General features: G+C 36.0%; 1 protein-coding gene across 6 annotated transcripts; it reads right to left on the minus strand.

The window, feature by feature from the left end:
• Window positions 1-2,003: 2,003 nt before the first annotated feature.
• EMB1895 (ARM repeat superfamily protein) lies at window positions 2,004-14,629 on the minus strand. 6 transcript variants are annotated; one of them, XM_082886704.1, is made up of 10 exons: window positions 14,520-14,629; window positions 14,055-14,155; window positions 13,432-13,874; window positions 11,910-12,095; window positions 7,275-7,382; window positions 6,695-6,898; window positions 4,695-6,616; window positions 3,829-4,382; window positions 3,461-3,595; window positions 2,004-2,738 (listed from the first exon to the last, which is right to left on the minus strand). In XM_082886704.1, the coding sequence occupies exons 2-8, from the start codon at window positions 14,128-14,130 to the stop codon at window positions 3,845-3,847; spliced, it is 3,477 nt and encodes a 1,158-aa protein (XP_082742830.1). In that variant the 5' UTR covers window positions 14,131-14,155; window positions 14,520-14,629; the 3' UTR covers window positions 2,004-2,738; window positions 3,461-3,595; window positions 3,829-3,844. The 6 variants fall into 6 exon arrangements, with proteins under 6 accessions (XP_082742830.1, XP_028099649.2, XP_028099653.2 ...); XM_028243848.2 differs by having other exon boundaries at window positions 2,004-2,742; XM_028243852.2 differs by lacking the exon at window positions 14,520-14,629 and having other exon boundaries at window positions 2,004-2,742; window positions 4,695-5,869; window positions 5,981-6,616; window positions 14,055-14,519.
• Between the last annotated feature and the right edge of the window lie 8,884 nt (window positions 14,630-23,513).

Raw genomic sequence — 23,513 nt, forward strand, 5'->3', positions numbered from 1 at the left:
ATAATAACTTATCTTCATTTGGGTAATACATGAACTAAGAAAAGTGAGCTCTAAACTGATCAAAGAAATATTGATATATAATAAACAAATTCCTAAAAAAAAAAAATTAAAAATTAAAAATTAAAATTCAGAGCAATTTTTTAGTATAAACAAATCATTTTATAAAGAAAAAGTTTTTTACAAATTACCAAAAGATTTATTAGAATCCCATAATCCAACAGCGATTCTTAGTCAAACGAGATTCTCGGAGAGATATAGAAAGATACAAAACTCAACATAGCCCAAGAGGGCCCAACCCACGGTTACCTTGGACTGCCCAGATAATGAGTTGGTTAGTTATCACTATAAAGCCTGACAAATAAACAGGGAGCCCAGCAGAGAATAGAGAACCCATAGTGGTCTAAACCAATTACAGCTAGACACGTGTTGAGTAGAGAATTAGTCACTTGGCAGACAAAGATTTTGTAGAGTTATTGAGCCTACGGGCCAAGCATTAAATGAGACTGTCAAAGCATTAAATGCAACAAGACCTCTCGCTCTGGGACGTAATGAAACCACCATAGTCGACGGCGAGTAGGTTGCAGGCTTTCGACCAATGAGACAGCATAAATGGACAAGGAAATGATAAGTAAGAGATATAAGAAAGCTTCTGAGGAACGTTTTGACAATAAATAATTCACACACTCTCTCTCTCTACTCTCAATCTTCTCTCTAAATTGTTATTCCGACCTCATTCACATCTAACTTGATCACCGGAGGGTCCACAAGGGGGAACCACCCCCATCTCGGAACCTTCCTACTGGACTTGTTGCAGGAGCGATTAGGAAGACGAATGACAGCCAACCCGTAGAGCGCTTGGATTAGTCCGACCCATCTTATCCAAACCAAACTGCATTATCACCATTCATGCTTGTCATGTAAGTATAGTTTCCAAAAATGATCATGTAAGATTCTGAAATTACAGTCTGTGTAGATATATATATATATATATCTTTCAAGCTTTTATTCAATATTTTCGGGAGAGAACCTTATTTATATTTATGGGTACATGTATTTCTCATTTTTTTCCCTTCCTTTATGGAGATTTTGATAATAGAATTGTATGGTTATGTATTGAGCTTGAGTTTGTTATTACGGAAACAAATTTCATACACAATTTGTCCAACATGTGTGATAGATTGTGTGATACAGTTTCCAAAACCCAGCTTAAGTGAGAATCATCATGTGTGTTTTTAATGACCAATTGGAGCTACTTGCTCGTCTAATTTTACTCTACCTGCACTAGTAGTTATTTACTTCTCTGTTCTCCTTTGTCACTTTGTCTGAATTGGAAATTACATTCTTGCTAACACCATCACACACATTTCAGTTGAGAAATGAGATACCTCGTCTGTTTCTTGAACTAGATTGACAAAAATTTGCATCAAGGCAACAATTACACCACTTAAAATAGAAGAACTTGTGGAGGAAGACTCAGGAGAAAGCTGCAGCAGGACAGGTGGCAAGAGGTGAAGCCCAACTTGTTTGAGAAGCATCATCTTCCGCCGGGCTTGCTGAAGAACCCCAAACACTGCATATCTTGTAAGGCAATCTTCAGGAGGCGTGAATTTGGCATCTCACCACACTGATGTTAGAGGCAAGTTTTGCTGCTTTTATAGATTGTTATTGAGATTTGTTGTATTCAAGATTAATAATGTTAATTTTTCAAGATTTTATTTTTGCATTCGTTAGAGTGCTTGTTTTTCTCCCCGAGATGGAAAATGGATTGCATGATAATTGCTACCGTGGTGAATCCAATAGGGCTGTGGCTATTGCCAGGCAGAAACTGGCTTTTGCCTGAGCAAAGTAAAGCTGTCTACTGCATTAAACCATATGACCTTCCCCTGGAAAAAGCATGTTTCTGCTCAAAATATTAATTGAGAAAGATGCCAGTTTCTTTAGAAGCACACATCTCAAATCTTGTCACAATGAGGTAAACACAAATTGTACAAAATGACACTTCATTTTCACAAAGCCAAAATTGATCTCATTTATCTTTTTTTTCTTCTTGGCTAAGGTAAAACTTGGTACATTCCATAACTTGTTCTACAAACACGATGTTTCATTGCATGTATAAAGAAGGCACATAAAAACATTGGGCGAAAAATAAAAGGGAACAAAAAATTATTGTACATCTATAATCCAACTCATTGCGGCAATAGTTTCTTGATTCCATAACTTCTGCTCAGCCCGTTAACCTCATCAGGAATTTGATGTTGGGCTCGACTCGTAGATTGCCTCGCTTTGAAGGCTCTTTTGGAATTGACGACCCTACTTTTGGAACCACCTCATAATTTCAACGAATCACATTGTTGATTGGGATCATCAGGTTTCTGTCATCTAGGGTTGTGTGGTTTATGGACTTTGTACCCTGTTACTGCCTCAGCAAGCGGGCATCTTCTGAGCAACAATCAGATCATTATGAAGTTCAGACCATCTGTCAGAGAATAAAGAACGAATGGATCTTGTAGGATTCCCAAAAAATTCTTCAATTTCTTCTGGAATTAACTAGGACATTGAGGAATATCTAGAAAGGCATTTCAGGAATGAGTCTGATTCTATCATGTGGATACGCTAGTGCTCGTCAATTATGAAGCCAAGGTCTAGCCCAAATGGCATCCGTTCAGTCTCTTCCTCAGGGAAAGTAGTAAATGTCCTTTTTTTCCAGCCATGGTTAGAATTTCCTCCACTGGCAAGGCCTTCCTGTGCAATAACGTATAGATTATGTCAACATGCTAAGTGGTAGAAGAAAGCTCAAGCAGGAAGTTAGTTAACTGTTGATTGCAAGAGAAACAATGAAAAGAACAACCCTAATCGACCATACACATCTTTAGAAAAGCATATCAACAGTTTCATGGAATTGGTGGATTCATTAAAAACATTATCAAAGACAATCTTGGCATAGGACAAAGAATCACAATCAGTCTACAGTCTACATTAGTGAAGCCACTGCCAGTAAACTAGTAATATCGATTTCATTTTACAAAAACAGAACCAGCAACTTCAGGGCAGTGTAGAGAAGCAAGCTAGTAGATCTATGCAAAAAGGACAAATCCAAAATGATCAATGGCTAATGCTAACAAGTACCCCTGGGGCACTTGATAAGGTATATTTATTATTGTAATAATTTGTATTGAGTTCAGTAGCTTTCTAATTTTAACTTGTTAATGTGTATTAAATTGTCTTGAGTTTAGTAACATTCTATTTTTAACTTACTAATTAAATTAGATGTATTTAATAACTTTCTAGTTTTAGCCTATTATTTAAAATTCAACAAGTTTCAAAACTCATTAAATGAAATAAACTATTATTAATTACTCATTATCAAGTGCTCCAGAGGCACTTGTTAGTGTGACCCATGATCAATAACATCAGTTATGATGAAAGTTTGTGTTGAAATTGCACAAATAGAACTACTTACCCACTGGCATCTGCAATTTCCTTTGATATTTTCATCATTTTTCTTGTTCCTGTCTTCACACATGGCAATGTATTTTCCATTGGGGCACCTTTAGAGGACCTGAATTCATTGGTCTTCCATACCTTTGAATTGGATCTAAAAACAGAAAAACACCACAATTAATCAGAACTTTGAGGAGAGCAACAGAAGATGGCAAGGATAAGGAAAGACGGAAACAGAATACACAATGAAATATAGAAAAGACTGATACACTCTGATTAAAACCCATAAATTACTTACCCCCAAAAAAAAACCCATAAATTAGAAGATAATCGAATCTTGAATCCATATTCAACAATGATCATTCCAAAATTAGGACTGTTTCTTACCTTGAAATTGCTAAACTTAAGGAATACTTTTTTGTACAGTGAAGACCGGATCATCATTCAAAGGGTGGAGGCTCCAATAAGAACCTCTGCTATCCACACAACAGCTACGCCATTTGATTTTGTATGAACCAGGAGGGAAAGCAGAAACATCAAACAAGCAAGTAGAGAACCCTTGGCCTTTCTCATTAGGTTCAAGACACACGCAAATATCCACAACCCCACAATCACCAGCATTAAGTTTACGCTGCGTATTGCTAGCCTTTTGGGTACTCTCCATGACAAATTGGAATAACTTATCATTTAAATATACCATGTCATCATCTCGACAACTCCACTGCATTTGCCCCTCATTTGCTCCAGGAGAGGGTACCCGAAAAGACGTTCTACAATAAAGGATGCAATACAGCTTGGTCAACTGAACTGGAAGATCTACTGGCACGTTTTTCAATTGAAGACAAAGGTTTAGTGACAGATGGAAGCCTGGCAAGACTGATATCCCCTCTGGGCTTCTAGTGTTACTGTTTGAAGCAAATAGCTCAGACGAAATGCAAGGCCTGCAAGTTGATGTCGATTCATACATTAGGATATTTTATAAAATGGAAAGATTAGAACCACACTACTATAAGGAGAAGAGACCACATTATGTAGCCTAGACAAAGAGTCAAGAAAAAGGTTCAACATTAGTTATTTAATGAGGGCCAACATGCAGATAGTCACCAAAACGTTGAAGCATAACAATAGTTCTAAAATTTAGTTATTTCATCCACTTCAGATAAGTAAACTAGCAAATAAAAAACCTTCCTAGGATACATGAATATGATCATGTGGAACTCTGAAGGAGGTAGAACAATTGTCCAGCATATTACCTTACTCGAAAGAAGTGGTTTGGCGTCCTGAAAGGGATGAGCATCCATTTTGAAATTATGTCCAACAGATGTTGTAAACTCTCTTTAGTAACTTGGTACAGATTCTCATCATCACGCAATCTATTCGCCTCATTTTGCAAGGCGACCACTCCTGTGACAGCATAACTGCAAACTGTAAGAAGGACTCTTGCTTCACAACTAATATTGAACATTTGATTTCTGGATTGCAGGAAAAAGGTCTTGGGTCGTCTACAAACCCTCCAGAGCAACCCAAGTTTTGTGCAGGTTTCACAGTCTATCTGCTGCAACCGCCAAACTAGATCTTGTATTAGCATACCGTGAAAACCTTCCCCTGGCATCCCCAAAATATTTTCAATAATTAAGTTTGGAAAGAAAAGAGAAAATCCAGTACTGAAGGCCAATAATGAACAACTTACTGCATGTGCTGAAATGATCTCAAAACTTTTCTTGTCCATGCCCCTGAAAGATGTGGCAATCAGATCAAATTCTCGTGCTAGCCCATTCAACCGCAAAGATATTTGAGTAAGCGAGCACGCCATGGAAGTTATCCATTGCAAAAATCCCGGGCTCTCGACCATACTATTTCCCTTTACTTGTTCGTCATTCTTAATGTTATCCTGTATGAATGGAACACAGTAGAGCTTAAGGGTATCAGCCACAGATTCTAAAACCTTTGCTCTAAGAGCCAAAAACCATCTCTGGAAACATAGAGCATGACCTGTTGTCACAATGGCTCCCATTGTTTCCTCTAAAGAACGAAGACTGTTACAAGCCTCAATAAGAATTTCAATGTTGTTAGGTAACCTCAGCTTCCAATCCATACCTTGACCTCTTTCACCTAAATCATCTCCGAAAGGTGTGACAGCGGTTTTGTTAATCCCCAAGCAATTTACTAAACTAAAACCCTGTTCTGGTAAATTAAGCAATTGGACTTTCCTTTCAGAATGAGCAAACTCAGCCAAGGATTTTAACCACTGACAACAGGTATTAGATTGAACCATTGTTATAAGATGCTCAAATATAAAAGCAGCAGCAAACCATGCTCCCTGATATGCAGCATTTCTCCCAACCTTGTAAGCAGACCAATTATCCTTTCTTGCTAACATATTCTTTGCACACTCTAGGGAAGTAATTTCGTGCTGAACTAAGTAATCCTGAATAGAAATAGACAAGTTTCTATCAGGATTGTCATTTTTCTCTGACTCATTCAACATGCAACAGTAAGTGATACGAGAATGCAACAAGAAAGAGTAGACGGTCCAAACCCTAAAGCAATCAAATGAGCTGCATTGTTGTACATGTTTGACCAGAAGCTCCTTTGTATCAAGGACTAGAGTAGTAACAGCACCAGATTCATTGAAATTATCGAGGCAAGCAGCCACAACCTTGGAAACAGAAAGCAAAAGCTTTGATGTGATTAATTTTCTATTTTGTCCTCTGAACTCTATGATCTCATGACCTGATAAGTCTGGTTCCGCTGTTCCCACAACCCCATCATGCTTATTCACCATATTTCCTACAAGTACACAAATTTTATCCAGCACCATCCCACCGAGATCTGGATATTTTTCAACCAGAAGAAGAAGAAGGCTGAGCCAGCTTTGACCCTGTCGCTCCATTTCTGAATCAAGCTGTTGAAGATTTGGTACAACCTTAACCAGCAAGCTGATCTGATCTATGACAAATGAGATAATCCTGGATGCCAGAGTAGTGGAATCGACTCCATCTAATGCCTTTTCCTTTTTTCCCATGAAGTTGCCCAATATATCTACTAAAACACGGATGGCTAAGAGTTTCTTTACCATGATTGAAGATTGTGTAGCATTTTCAAGAATTGTTAGAAGCTCGGAAAACTCAAGCATGTCTGCACAAGGCATAGTAGGTAGGTTATATAAGAGAACCTGCAAATTGACCAGTGTAAGAAATACTAATTTAGCAAAATATGATATCATGAAAAGCAACATGACCACAGTAATAACCTTATGCAGAATTTGTAGAGCTCCATATTGCAAGGCTGGTGGAAATTCAAATTCATCTAGCATGCTGACCAATGTTTTGATTGGAACAGCACTAGCAGGAAAATGGCACATTCCTCTTTCAACCATATATCGCAGACATTTTAATGCTGTAGCTTGCAAATGCAAAGGTTTCTCTTGGGTTAAAAAAGAGAAGAGCAAGGCCACCTGCAAATCAGAAGCCAAAAATTATTAAATATCAAATAAATAGCATCAGAGAAACTCTTATTTATGATAAAATCACCATAATGCTTGACCGCCAATCATCACTGATTGACAATGAGTAAAATGTTATGCAATCAGAACTCATTTCACCAAGACCAAAACTATTAGAATATCTTCCAATACCAAAACTATTAGATAACCTTGGACTGAAATTTTAGCAATGGCAGGAATTATATTTTTTGCTTTCAAAGGCAAGTGTTGTTGGGTCCTTTTTCTTTTATTTATTTATTTAGGGAAGCTGCTAGACTGCAAGTTTTTATACTGACAAGTTAATCAGAACATGCATGGCAAAATCTCAATAGATGATTGGAATATGTACCTGTCCAGAAATCAGGCATGTTGATTTGGAAGCAAGTTTTGAAAGTGAAATCAGCATTGCAGCCAATAAATTTTCTTCTGAAGAACATAACACCAGCTTTAGACCTGCCTGCAATAAACAAATTTTGAATTTGCGATATATTTATGTTGCTATGCCTCTGTAATCTGTATGAATTTATGACCATATGTATGCATCCACTTGTATATGTGTTTGTGTACATGGTATTTATGTATTAATAGGTTTGATGTACTTCCATATGTTCTGTAAATTGTATGTACTTGCATGGCAAACTTATTTCCATAGATGTTGCATGGCTTTGCTCCATCAACTCAAGTTGCATCTTCACACTCCACAGGGTGTGGGGGATTTCAGCATTCAGCACATGATGATAATTTGCTGATATAATGTACTTCAATATCGTTGTTATATGTGATGTAACATATACTTCACCAGATCACTAGTTCGAATAATGCTTGATTGAATATTTTTCCAAAAATATGAATGCATGAACTTTTCTTTTTCATTCAACTATGATATGAATGCAATGATTACACTGTCAAGATGCATTTGGGAGAGAATCAATCGTTTAAGCCTTAATCGTAACCGTAAAACTTATCACTAGAAAAGATTTTGACGCTGGTTTCAAGAAGTATTTACTAACATAAAAAAAAAAAAACTAGTATATCGAAGAAAATTGTAGACAGCAATGCCAATAGCTGAAATGTCATTGACTCATTGGCCACAAAACGAAGACATTTTACATAACTAGGACATTCTCATCAAATAAAAATAAAATATGAAAATAATGGTTTTTGTAAGTAGTAGTAGTTGTAGTAATAATAATAATAATGTAACACCTTTCCACATTCAAATATGTGTACTATCTATGTAAAGAGTGTAACAACCCAGATTTTTAATTATTCTGTAGAATTTATATTAATATTATTTAATCTCAGTTCGGAAAATATATAATTTATTATATATTATTATGTGCAATTTTGTAAAATAATATAATTATTAAAAGTTTAGGGGTCAAAATATAAATAATAATAATAATAATGGACATAATAATAAAATAAATAATTAATTTTCTGTTAGTATGTGATAATGTGTAATTTAATTAAGCATTAATTAATTTATATAATTATATTAAAAAGTTGGGTCAAAAGATAATCATCTTAAATATCTATTAAGGATAGGAACGAATATATATAATTATAGTCGAATCTGAGGATTGAATTGGGGAGGGACGCGTGTTGACTGAAGAGTGGGTTCACCTCCCTAAATATAGGGGGGTGATTCGGCTGAAAGAAGAAAAAAGAAAAGGAGAAACAGAAAGAAAAGAAAGAAGAAAAGAGAAAGAAAGAACAGAAAGAGAGGAAAAGAAGAGAGAAATAGTGGAAGGTGAAAGGGTCTTTGATAGTGAAAAGAAAGAGTAAGGTATTAAAGTTAAGGTGAATTATATTATATCTTGAGTCACCAAAATGTATTTTACGTATATTTTAACTTACCAAAATCTGTTTTATATAAGTTATGTTTTTAATAAAAGTTATGTTTTATAAAGGTTTCAGTTACATGGTTTATCTTCTGAACGCTATTTGCTTAAAAGGAAACCCATGGATATGTCTGTTTTACTTTTAAAGAATACTTGGCTATGACCTTATATAAAATTATGTTTTGTAAGTACCACCACGGGAGTCCAACGCCTTTGGGGACTTAAATAACCATTGGTTTCTGTTTGGTTATTTTGTGGCCCTCTGATCCATTGACCTCTGTTCTGTGCGGAGCAAAGTGCTGTACGGAGCTAAGTGCTACACTATTGTGGGAGCCACCTCTAGAATTCGTACGAGCCACCTCTTGAATCCGTACCTCTGTTCTATGCGGACCAAAGTGCTGTGCGGAGCTAAATGCTACACTATTGTGGGAGCCACCTCTAGAATCCGTACGAGCCACCTCTTGAATTCGTACCTCTGTTCTGACTGTCACTTCTGTGACCTCTACTCTGTTCTATTCTATTCTGTACCGTGGTTATGGTGATATATTTACATAACATCTGTATTTTAGTTTCTGGTACTTAAATGATTTATTTATCAAACTGAGTTATGTAAATGTTTTAGCTACATAACTATCCATGGTTATTTCGTGCCCTTATACTCTTGGTATAATATTTCTCACTCTGCCACGTGCTTATAGTTTTTTTACCAATTTTCAGGAAACATGCAATTCTGAAATAGCTTCTGGAAAGTCTTAGATGCGAGGCTGCGAAATAGACATACATAGCACTTTTTTATATGTAAATATCGGCATTTTTGGTCAATACTTTTTGTAATAAAAATAAAAGCTCCAATGATTATTTTGGTACCCTTACTGAAATATTTCTTCCGCTTGCGTTTATTTATTTGTTTAAGAATTGGCCGTAGGTAACTTCAGTTACTGGCCATCACGATGCTTAACCCTTGGGTATGGGGAGCGGGTCATGACAAAGAGAAATACAAAAATTCATTAAAAAGTGATTTTAGTCCACAATAACATTTAAGAGTCAGTCGAAATCCAATCTGCACCATCCAAGGTTTCAAAAAGCGGTGTTACGTAATGGTTGTGGTCTATGAAGCACGGACACGACACAGAAACGTAAATACGCAAATTTTCAAAAAATGGGAGACACAACACGACACACTGGGGACACGTTTAATATATATAATTAATTTATTTTATTATATGTCATAAAATTATTTAAAAAATTATTTTTTTATTTAATGTTATTTTAATAAAAAATAATTAATTTTATTTATTATATGTCATGATTAATTTTATTTATTTTATTATATGTTCAATAAATATTATTCAAATGAACAAAACTAATCAATTTTTTTTTTTATATATAAAATGGAATTAGAAAAAAGAACAAAAGAAGAGAGATGTTACACTGACCATTTATAAAAGAATATAAAACAAAAAAATAAAAGAAAAGAAAGAATAAAATAAAATCGGAGTATAAAAGAATAAATAAAATAAAAGAAAAAATAAAATCAAAATATAGAAGAAAAAATAAAATAAAATCAAAATATAAAAGAAAAAATAAAAGAAAAGAAAAGGAAAATAAAATCAAACAGAGGCTGAGTGAGTGAGAGAGAGAGAGACACAGCGACTGAGGGAAAGAAGATTAGATTAGACAGAGGCTGAGAGAGAGAAAGAGAGAGAGAGAGCGACTGAGGGAAAGAAGAAGAATGAAGATCGAAGCAGAAGAGCAGCGACGACTGACGCGACACGAGGGATGACCGACGAGAGACGATCGATGAGGAGCGACGACTAACGAGGAGCGACGACCGACGAGAATTGAAGACGAACGACGAACGACAAATCGACCAGGTCCTCTCTTTCTCACCCTTTCTCTTCTGTTTCTGTTCTAATCGAATTAGATTAGGGCAGATGTTGATCGGTTTTTACTTATTTACAAATCGACCCCAAACAAATTATGTAATTGTGAAATTACCTACAAACGTGTCCCAAAAGTGTCTATAACGTGTCCGGAACGTGTCCGGATGTAAAAAAATTTTAAAAAAAATGGGACACTCTCTGTTGCGTGTCGGACACGTGTCAACCGCGTGTCCGTGTCCGACACGTGTCCGACACTGGTACGGAGCCCTCAGAGAGTTGTCCGTGCATCATAGGTTGCGGTGGTAGGCACTATCAGTTACACCCGTTTTTGCGGTGTGACGGAAATTCACATGTGTAACGACCGTAGCAGTACCATAACGGCCTGTTACACACCGTTACACACATTTACAATATTCTGCACAGCTTCCTTTCCAAAAAAAAAAAGCTTGCAAAATATACATTATACACATTCTGCAATATTCAGTAGCTCAAAAATAATTTTTGTTTGTCTCACTTTTTATTTTTATAATCATTTCATTTAATAATTGTAAATATTTTTTATTTAGTTAGTTCTGGTATTGATTAAAAATAATTTTGTAAACATTTAAAATCAATTATTCTTAAAAAAAATAAATAAAAATAAGAGGTAAGATATGGATTTATGACATGTAAAGTCAATAACTATTGAAATAAAATGTAAAAGGCTCCTTTTATAGTAATTTAAAAATATAAAATATATTCGATCATATCATATTTAAAAACTAACAAAAATGGATTAAAATCAATTTAAAACCCCAACAAATGTGATTCTAAAAAATATATATATATGCATATCAGGTAAGTTTTTTTTCAAGTTGTGTGAAAAATAAAAAAAATTCACGGTTCCGGTTACCGCAACCGTTATGTTACGGCATTTACACTCCGCAACCACGCCACCGCAACCGTTGCGGCAACCATAACCACTTTTTCAAACCTTGGTACCATCCCATTCACCTACATTATTGTATTATTTCCTATGAATAATATGATCATATGACAAAAACTTACATCATTACATTCTCACATCAATGCTTATAAACTTCTATTATATCAAGGGTCATGCCAATATTGCTAGAAGTGGTCATGACATCATATAGTTACCACAAAAGTACTCTACATATGCAGAATGCGTAACTAGTCAAATAAAAAGTACATATGCAGAATGCATATATGCATGCTTATCTGAATAAGACAGTAGAGCAGAAAAAGATGCAGAACCTCGTAAGCTTTACTTGCATGCGAAGATGAACACCCCATTTTGGCAAAAGCTCGCACTCCTACTAACTTTACAGTTGACAATGTTTCAGATGATGTCACCAGATTAGCCAGTATCTCCAAAAGAATAGAAGCAAAGTCATCGGACAACTCACAAAAGCATCCACCGGCAAACAATGCAGCTTCTACCTGATATATGTGACAGATCAGTTCCACTGAATTTTCTAGACAATCAGTTCATTACAAAATGAGCAGCAAACCATATGTTGAGAACAGTTAAAAGGAAATAACTATTAAAAGACCAATTAATCATGTCCTATGTCCAGAATTTCATGCTTAGAATCATAATATCGTGTGATATGTGAGATGCTCATTAAGTCTCGATAAATAGAATCCTCATTACGTTGCTACCAAGGCTCTATAATTACTTAATTAGCTATCCATAACCTCATGGGAGCTTGCCTCCCGGGTCCCCACTTCCATGCTCATGTACAACGAAGACACTAAAATCGGAACTAAATTTGTTACAAGGTTACATCTAGATTGATGGATTTAAGATGGATAGATTTGGGCTTACTCTTTTTAAGATTATACCTCAGGGTTGGATTTTTAACAAGACCCACATATAAATTTATGAGCCTTATGTTAGTAAGATTTAGAATGAGAAGGAGAAGGTGGTCATTTGAAATACATCCCGTGAAGAATTCTAAATGCACAAGGAACATAGTTGGACAATTATCTCTATAACCTTTACTGTCTTTTCCCTTGACTCTCCCTTTCCAATTCCAATAGTCAATCCTCCTAAATACTGTAATTTTTTAAACACCAAATGCCCACCTTTTAAGTCCATAAATCCAAATGCAATCTAAGAGTATGTAATACTAAGTTTAAAACTATAATGTTTGTACCATGACATCCAATGATATGATATACGGATCCATCAGTTATCCATAATGAGTTCAATGTTTCTGATATTACCTCTTCATGATTGGAAGCTTAAATCATGGTCCTCATTCAAGGTTCACCCTCTTTGTAGAAATTTCAAAAAGAAGTTGCAAAAAGAAAAATCTCTATGGGACAGAGAAAGAAGGCATCCTTAGAAACTCTGCCTACATAGAACCATAAAACCAAAGAGCAAAAAGGCCATACATCCTCAGCTTCTATCTATTACTGTGGTCCAGAAATTGAAAAATGATACATAAATCAATCAAAGATGCAATATAGAAGGGTTCATTATTTGATGAATAAAATGACCTAACCCAAAAAGTCAACCTGAATTAGTTATTCTGCCTATAGAATCTGTATAGCAAATCACCGTGTTATCCCTTTAGCGAGACAAACATACAAACATTACGCATGAGAATTACTTCCAACAAAAATAATTTGCCATCTTTTGGGTAATCCTTAGAGTAAAGAAACTTTGTTGAAAGCCGGAATAAATTATTGAACATACAAGTAAACATTTTATCTTTCAGATAGTTCAGAAACTAGAAACGTTGATGATAAATCGCAAATTGAGCTTTACCTGCAGAACATCACATGAGACCAAACTCGAAAGTATAAGGTATCGAATATCAGCATTGTCCTTTGCAACATCAGCCCAGCAACCAAAAAGAACCAAGGCTAGTCCTCTTGATTCAGCATCCCCCGTGTCAAAAACAATTTTTACTTGTCTTAGCAGTTCTAAGCGGTTCTCTAAACTACACTTGAACATAATTCCATCGTGTTGTCCACGTTTCTTTCTACGGTGCCTCGACAACGATAAGAAAACCTTCACAACACAAAGCTTGGTCTGTTTGTCACCCGTGCCAAAAGCATCTATAAGACGGAGGAGGATTGTGTTTGCAAATAGCCTATCCTCCCCTGGAATTAACCCAAACATGTTATGCTGTGCTATGTTAATTGCAGGTTCTCTATCCCACTGCTCAAGTCTTAGCCCAACCTGTTGTATGGCTTCAAGAGATTGACCTGAAAATATGATAAAACTCTTACCACTAGCCAAAAACCATGAAAACACAATATGGGTCTACAAGAACTTGATATAAAAAACTAAAAATGCACAAAAAAAAAAACAAACAAACAGTGTCTTCATGAAAAGTTTGAAAACAAATCAATGAAAGATTCAAAGATTTTCAGATTGGGTCTGACCGGGTTTCTTTGATCGAAGGCCCTTCTCGAGATCAATGCTCCATTCCATGGCACAAGCTGCAGATGTTCTATCCATCAAAGCTTATTCCCAGACTTCTTCTCTGCAGACACATTCAAAATGTCAAATTTTAATTAAGATATATCTTTAAATCTCTATATGCATTCAACATATACAATATCATTGTAAATATTGATGGAAATAATCAAAATCAATGTAAACATGTACTGGTGTGTACATATATATATATATATATATATATATATATATGTATCTAAATCAGATAAACATAACCCATAGTCAATTTTCAAATACGATTGTCAAGTTTATAAAAGCAATTTAATATAAAGATTTCAAAACCCTGATCACGGACACAAGTATAAACAAAATTTCCAAAACATAAAAGAACCCTAAAAAAAATTAGATTCCAAAACCCCTCTAGTTTTGGAGAGAGGGACAACCCATACCTGAGAGAGAGAGAGAGAGAGAGAGAGTTGCAGAGGATTTGGAGGGGAGAGTTGGAGTAGCTGTGTGACTCCCCCTGCTGTGGCACATATACGGTGCCGTTTTATCTCACGGTGATGTTTGCTGGAGTGGAGCAAGTTATTTGAAATAATATATTACTCCTTTTGTCCTAAAGTAATAATCTTTTTTTAAGAAATTTAACTTTTCTTTAATAATATAATTATTATATTTAAAAAATATTAATTTTTTAAAATTACTCTTTGATAATATATTTTTTAAAAAATATCAATTATCATAATTGTACTTTTTATATTATTAATGAATTTAAAAGAAAGGCAAAGTGTCGTTTTGGGAAGATGAGTAAAAAACTACGTTTTCATGCATGTGAAAAAAAGCCAAGGCAGCCAAAAACGCAACAAAACCATTTTGGGAAGTGATAAAAATGCAAACTTGTGAAATTATGCAACTACCCTCCATGTTAACAAATTACGGCCTAGGGCAAAACACTTGCTCATTTCCTCCTCCTTGCCGCTGCGCTACTTTGCAACTCTCTCTAACAACCCACGATGAAGCCATCACCTGCAGACACTGTCTCTGGACTCCTCATCCATGTTCTCGCCGTCGTCGAATCTGCAGCATCAGGTAAGCCCAAAAACCATCATCCGTTGTTGTCTTTTCGCAAGTATTTCCATAACCATTTTTATGGAAAAATTGTTCAAAAAAGAAGGGATCAGCTAGTGTATAACACTTGTATGTTGTAATATTGCTCGATATTTGCTTTCACTTGTCAAATCCTACCCTCTGTGATGTTGTATTCCTGATCTTTGGCCGTCGGTGTTCTGTGAACATAGACAACCAACTCCATATATGTTCCGCTAATTCCATCTCCCGCTGTTACTATTGCTAGCTTTGTATTGATCACTGTACAAAGAAAAGAAAACAAAATTTTGTTGCACAGATGATGGATGCTTCTTTTAAAAAAATGCTTCTGTTATAATTTTTGTTTTAAAATGACAAAATCAAGACTTGTCATATAATTTTGTATTGATTTTATATACAATTTATTTGTTTATAAATCAATATATATGTGCATTGGTTACTAGGCAAATATATGCGACTAAAGATTTTTGTTTCTAAATTTTCATGCCCTTCTGTTTTAAAACAATCACAATCATTGAATCATATAGAATTTTAAAATATGATTTAATAATTGAATTTTTTAAGAGAGCAAAATAATTTGGATAGAAAATCCGGTGCGAAGATATATATATATATATATATATATATATTATGCATGTATAAAAGATAGGAAAAGAGGATGGAAAAATTAGAGTTACCAAGATAATAGGGGAATATTTGTGAGCAAAAACATTTTGGTTGGTGAGGCATTGATCAACCCATGGGCCTGAGACAGAGAGAATTGCAGCTTCAAATTGAGCTGACTGATACAGCAACTGTGCAAAAGATACATTGAGCCTCTTTTGTAGTTGAACATTAGATTAAGAGAAAGTATGGCCAAAAAAAAAAAAACCCTACTCATCAACTCATGAAGGAAAACCTATCTAATTTGTACACACTATATTAGTTAAATCTCATTTAAAAAAAAAAAAAACTATCCAATACATGAGATTCTTGTTATTGTATTGACTTGGATCATATAGTTTTAATTTTATCAATTTTACTCTTTCATTTCTCACACTACATCAAATTAGTTCAATTTATAACATGTCAACCAAAAAAAAAACATTATCGAGATGGCGTCCTCCATGTCAACTGCCACTTCATTATGGCCACCGAGGATGTGTGCATGTGGCTTTGGACATTGCGTTGTCAAGATATCCAGACCTGCCAAAAACCCTAGTCGTGCGTACTACATTTGCCTTAGTCGTACTATGCATTTGTGTTGCCTCTCTCTTATGCAGTTAGTCATGTGCTTGTTTATTTTTCGTTACGTCGCATAGCATGTAGTCTAACTATGTATTTCACTTTGTATGGCAGCAATGTGTTGCGTAGGTTGGTTTGTGTGACGAGTTTTGTAGCAAAAGATTTGCTACTGACCACCCACCTAATGTTGTCGATATGGGGTTACTTGCGGACGTTGTTCACATAGATCAGAGCCTACGTATGCTTAGGACTGTCGTTAGTGTTTTGTGCGTCGTTGTTTTTGTGTTGTTGTTTTGTATATGATGCATTGTCATGGATGTTATTACATTTACGTTTCGTTTTGTATCACCTATGTAGTTGTTGCCAGTAATGTGTTTGTCCTATATTACATAACATTTCCGCAACGTGTTATAAAAACCGTCTTTGTCTTTTGGCGTTTTGTACTAGTATGTGCATAACTTCATAAATTGAAGATGGACTTCGATTTCGAATTTGGACATGAAAAACATATATACTCTAATTTTGTGAAACTAATACATCATTAAATTTACAAGCAGGATTGCATTTCTCATGACTCCAAGTACACTAATCGCACTACTCATTGCAACGAATCGTTCATCACCCCGTACTCCTTCCAAGAATCGAGGTAAGATTGTCACCGCAACCCAACAACAACTAGTCCACAAATACCAATTCAACAGTGACAATACAAAGTTGTTTCTAGAACTCGTCATAGCTGAAATGGATGTTGGTAATCGACAACCGTGCGGATTGTCGATGACTGGGTATAAGAACGTTGCCAACAAGTTTTTGCACAAAACGGGCCTACTACATTCAGCCAAACAAATGAAAAACAAATTTGACAACTTAAAGAAAGATTGGGTTGCGTGGAAGAAGTTGGAGAATGCCCGCTAAGGCTTGACAGGGCTTGGGTACGACCAAGAGACGAGTTTGTTCACTGCAAGCGGTATGTAGTGCAATAATTTTTTTTTTAGTATTAATCTTGTACCAGTATTTGTGATTTATGGTGCCATATGTTGTTTACGTAACTACTTTTAAAAATCAAAGCAATTCCTTAATATACTAATGTTATCCTTCAAATAATTGTGCCATGTTTACAATTATTATTTGTAATGTTTTCATTATTAATTGCGACATTTTTTAAATTATTTCTTGTGCACCGCACAACTTTCCATGTTCACACTTATTTGTATGTTTATAATTATTGTTTTCGAATTATTACATATCCCTTCAACTAAAAAGGTACAATTATTTGGTGCACATTCTCAATTACGTAATTCAATGTTATTGGCTTTTACTGTCATTGCTGTTACACTTTCTGCCTTGCAAATAAATTGTTACCTTTACTTACATATGTGTATTCTTCTGTCTCAGATGAACAACCGATGTGCTAAGTTCAAGACCAAGCCTTTAGAGCACTTGGAGCTCATGGAACAGGTGTACTCTGGCGCAGCTACAACAGGGAAACATACATGGGTTCCAACTGAACTGCGTGATGATAGTGCTGCCGCGGCCAATGCCAATGAGGACAGCGGGATGAGACCTCTTAGTGCTGGCACACCACTACATCCGAGCCATGACACTATCGGGGAGAACGTGGTAGATAGTTCCCTATTCGACGATGCTCCCCCACAATCGGCAGTCGACGAATCAGTCAATGCAAAATATCACAAGCGGGCAACGCCTGGTACTGTCGCTAGTAGCATGGACAACCTCATGGAAGCAGTCAGCAAACAAAGCCAGGAACTGAAAATTACGCAATATGTTATCACTGGGAAGAGTGAGAACACTGTGGGGGACTATCTTGCAGGGCTAATGAGCACGCCTAGATTGGAGCCCAGCAGTAAGTTGTTCTCATTCGCATACGGCATAATGGATTCATCCGATAATCGGGATATCATCATGGCCCTCCCCGTGGATTACATTGTCAACTGGTTAAAAGAGAAGTGTGCCTACACGCTGGCCAAAGTTGGCAAGGATCGTGAACGGGACGTACGTCTGTTTGGTAGTGATGGTGTGGTTGACATGGATTAAGCTTCTATTCTTGTATTGTCATTTTTATTGCTGTCATGCCACTGTACTTCAAATGTTTGTAGACTTTTATGCTTTGGACGTTTTTTTTTTTTTTCCAAATTTGTTTTGTAGAAGATCGATAAGCCTGACTACAGTGTAGTCGTTAATTTCGCTTGTGTTGGGTGCATTTAGTTAAGTTTCGACATAGGCTGAATATGTTTATGTTATCCTTGTTAGTTATTGTTGTGAAATTTGCTATTAATTTTAACAGCAAGGGTTTTTTTTCCCAACTTTTTCGTTGTGTAACTTGCTACAGGGTTGAACATATTTGTCTTCATGTTGGTAGATGGGAGGAGTAGGTTTTTACCCATTGTTGAGGATTTGGGTAATTTCTGCAAAGTGTACAAGCCAGTACATGCCACTATTGTATCACATGTTGGTTATACAAATATCTCATGGCAATGGAATCTATTTTTGGTGCATCATGTACTACATTTCAGATATGTATGTTGCACTGTGTACGGAATTGCAGTATTTATATATTTATTTCTTGTGAAAATCTCAGTATTTATTTATTTATATTTCTATATTTACGTATTAATATATGTATTTCTTGTTGTCTTTATTTATTTATTTACATTTATGTATATATTTATGTAGTTATTTATTTTTGGTTCTATTTATTTATTTATATTTCTATAAATTTTGTAGTATATTTATTTATTTTTCGTGCTTATTGTTTATTTATTTAATTTTTTGTATTTATTTTTGTATTTATTCATTTTTGGTTGTATTTATTAATTATTTATATTCTGTATTTATTTATTTATTTATTTGATTTATTTTTTTATTTAGATTTCTATATATATTGAATTATTTACAAAATTTCAGGTGCAATATTTATGTAATTATTTGTGTCTCATATGTTGATGATGCAAATGAAACTGTTGCTTAATGTGATGGATGCATCAGACTAGAATCTTATACCCACATTCAACATGTACTACCTTTCACATGGTATTGTCGCCTATTTGTTCTTCATGCATCACATGGAAATAGTTGTATATTTGGTATTTCAACTTGTCAAACAAGTGCTATGTATATGATGGAGTTGATGGTATGTTCGTATGGAAACAACTGCCTGGTGACCAATTGAGTTGGTGTTGTCTTCCAAATTTCCACGTTTACAAGTTCTGCGTTTCATTTTTTCTTCACCTCACAGTAACATAACCCCGCTGAAGGTTTGGTATGTGCCTGACAATAATATGTATTTACATCCTGCTATTAATGTATTTAGTGTAACACAATTTTGGGCAAGCAAATGTTGGAAACTGTACAAAATGGTTACTGTCAACTAACCTAGATAAATTAAAGAATCATTTTTTTTCCCGGTATTAATGGTTCCAACAAAACCTATTTCTTAAATTGTATGCAAATCTTGTAATTTTTTTTTTCGATGGTTTGCAGCGTCCATGGATCTGCAAGAGGATACTAGCTCCGGAGTCACACGCAATGGCCAAATAAATGCGTGGATACAAGAGACGATTGGAGAAATGGAATTGACGACATTAATAATATGGGTGGAAATTGCACGCGTTGCCAATGAGTAAGCGTATGTTGACAGGACTCAATTTCACACATCATCATTGACTGGTTGCATGTGGATGGAGAAGATGCTTCGAGGTCGGAATGAAGCATTTTAGCAAAATTTTCGGATGCCAAAGGATGTGTGTTTTATTGTTGTGCAAGACATTAGTTGAGGATTTTGGCCTCCCACTTCCATAGCGTCTCCATGGTGTGGACGTAGTTGAGAGTGTCGGCATGTTCATATTTGTGTTGCGGGGCTTCCCGAGTTGGGATATTGAAGATCATTTCCAACACTCGAGGGAAACAATATGGCATCATGTAATGCGAGTCCTTAAAGCAATGAAGTTGTTTACAATTGCACACTGTCGACCGGTGAGGTCACAACACAACAGACATCCGTACTTAGAGTCCCAACGAAAATATTTGCCATTCAGAGTGAGTTTAATTATTTACCAAACGTTTCATGAATAGTAACCACATTCAGAAAACAAGGGATTACAATTTTTGGGTAAATGTGTTCGTCATTGTCGCTTACGCAATTGTTTTATGTGCTTGCGCAAGACTGTATTGGCGCACTAGATGACACACAGGTTGTAACGCCCTCAAAATAAGACATATGACAATTATGCATAGGATCCATAAACATAGTAGAGAAGCATTATATTTTCATTGATGTTTATTTTGAAACTATAGCACGTAATTCTAACTCCTAATAACAAAGTAAATGCCCTAAGGGCTTATATTTTTCCAAGCTATCACTTGGTTACAGTAAAAGAAGAGTTCTAACTCTTTTACATAAAAGCCCTCGGCTTGAGTTGACATTTAACATAAGAAATAAATCATCAAAATGGAGCCTTCAACTCCTAAACCTCCCAAGCTAAGACCTTGGAGGCGGCATGTGCCATGTACCTGAAAAATGGTGTCCCAAGTAGGGTGAGCCAAAGTCCAATAGAGATATGCTAAACAATATTTGAGAATTAACTAAAACATTAGCATCCGATAAACGTTTAACACTTATAAACCAATTTACACCATTTCCATGACCAATCAACATTTACATCATAATAAATCCACTTCCCTTTAAATACCCAAATCAATTCATTGACATAGCTCAATATTATTCAAACAATTCAACAAGAGACTACAACTTATTAATCAACACCTCAATCATAAACATCATTTGTGCATTTCCATTCACTTGTCATTTTACAGAACTACGTCCAAGGGAACCGGCACCCAGATATAAATAAGATTTTAGGACTTTCACCCTGGACACTCCGGCTAACTTAATTATCCATGGAGTCCATCCCCTATTTCCTCCCAAACAATGGAGTACATCCCCTATCTCCTTCCAAACAAAGATACATATACGATGTATTTAAACAAGTTGTTAGATACAATGACCAATTCAATCACATATACAATGTTTACATCCAACCGTCATATTCAATGGCATATTCCAATTGATTAGTTTCAATTTACCTAATCATCATGCAGCTTCTACAACAATCATGGCTATCCTCCACCGATAGCCCAAGACAGATATTTCTAAATAGGTAAATAAATTTATCACATAGATAAATAATTAACTTTACTATGGGTGAGTGATTTATCAATCCAATTACCCCATTTAATCACAACTTTCCCCAATTTTATAATTTCCAAACCAATTTCATATTTCCACATTGATTTCGTCATTTATACAAATAATTTATATAATTTAAATTAGGGCATTTCTCCATTTTCTCAAAAATTGCACTCAAGGCTAAATTTCACCCATAATACACAACTAGTTCCATTTCCAAGACCTCACATACACATGGAGTCCAAAATAGAAAACCCATCTTTCATAATTTCAAACTCAAACCCTAACTTCACCCAAACCAACCATTTATACAAAATGACCAATATTTATGTTAAAGCTTATAGTAATGAGTAGATTATCCCTACCTCAAATGGAGAAGCTCAAAGGAGAAGAAGAGAGAAACTCAAGGTGCTCCAAATCCATACTTTTTCAGATCAAAAGATAACCCACGCGATGCTCTAGCTTTTTGACAAAGGTAATTGGGTAGAATGACCCTAGATCAAGAGTATTTGTAGAGAGAAGGGGTATTTTAGAGAGAGAGGCTGTCGATTTAGGGTTTTGGAAGAAGGAGAGGTTCAAAAATAGTGTAAAAACACGCTGCTGCAAACTGATATATGCGAGGCTTGCTCGAGCAAAGGACTTGTCGCTCGAGCTACTAGACATAACAAAGGACCTCGCTCGAGTACAAGAAGCGTCGCTCAAGCGAACAATGCGAAGCTTCAGGTCTACCACTCACGCAGACGCACGCTCGAGCGCAAGAGTTCTCGCTCGAGCGAAGGAACAAATAACACAGGGCTCGCTCGAGCGAAGAATACCAACCTTTAGGTCTTCACATAGATGCAGACGCACGCTCGAGCGCACAAATGCTCGCTCGAGCGAAACGACACACCAAACAAGGCTCATTCGAGTGCAAGAAGCCTTGCTCGAGCGAAGAGACCAAAACCTGGGCAGCAACCCCTTGCACCAACTCGCAACCAACCTGTTCCAAACTCACCCAACACATCTCAAAACTCAAATACAAGGAGTTAAAGGATGGAAACAAGATACAGACAACAACATACAACCACTAAACCGAGTCCAGACACAATGAAAGTCGGGAAAAAAACCTGGATCGCTATGCACGTGGAGGCGCATCTCTCGCTGCAGAAGGCAGCGCCATATTTTGGTCGTAAAGGACGGCACACACAAAACATACTCGCCGTAAGTGATTTTAACTTGTGTTTTACTTTTATCTCTTGTAGATGAGAGGGTAATATGCACGACAGCAGAGTTTTTAACGAAGTAACACAGGACTCGGCCAAACAATTCCCCAACCCAAAAGAAGGTTAGCTGAACAAAGGGTGTTCAATGTTGTTGCTAGTTGTGTGCATTTGATTAATGAATGATGTTACTAATGCAAAATTATCTTATTACAATCAGGAAAATATTACCTTGTTGATGTGCGGTACAAGCACCAAAAAGGCTTTTTGGCATCGTTTAAAGGATGTCAATACCACTAGGAAGGGTTTCGCGCTACTAGATGGGAAAAAATACAAATGAAGTTTTCAACACAGTGCACTCCTCCTTATGGAGAGCAATTGAACGTACGTTCGGAGTATGGAAAGTGTGATGGGGATTCTTACATAACATGCATCGATATGATTTTGGGAAAGTGCAGGTGCCATTGGTCAAGGCTTCAATGGCACTACAGAATTTTATACGCCGCAACTCTAACGATGATAAAGCCTTCAATGGGGTTGCCAATGTAGAGAATTTTACTTTCAATGACATGCCAAATGTTGTGGGTGTTGGTGATGACGATGATGGTGAACTAGAAGGCGATGATAACGTACACATGAACGAAGTGAGGAAATCAATTCGGAATGAGTTGGTGCGACATCGGCGTCAACACGGGCTGTGATCTTGT

The sequence above is a fragment of the Camellia sinensis genome, chromosome 9 (assembly GCF_055761805.1).
Source record: "Camellia sinensis isolate YWXY chromosome 9, ASM5576180v1, whole genome shotgun sequence".
In the NCBI taxonomy this organism is placed as follows: Eukaryota; Viridiplantae; Streptophyta; class Magnoliopsida; order Ericales; family Theaceae; genus Camellia; species Camellia sinensis.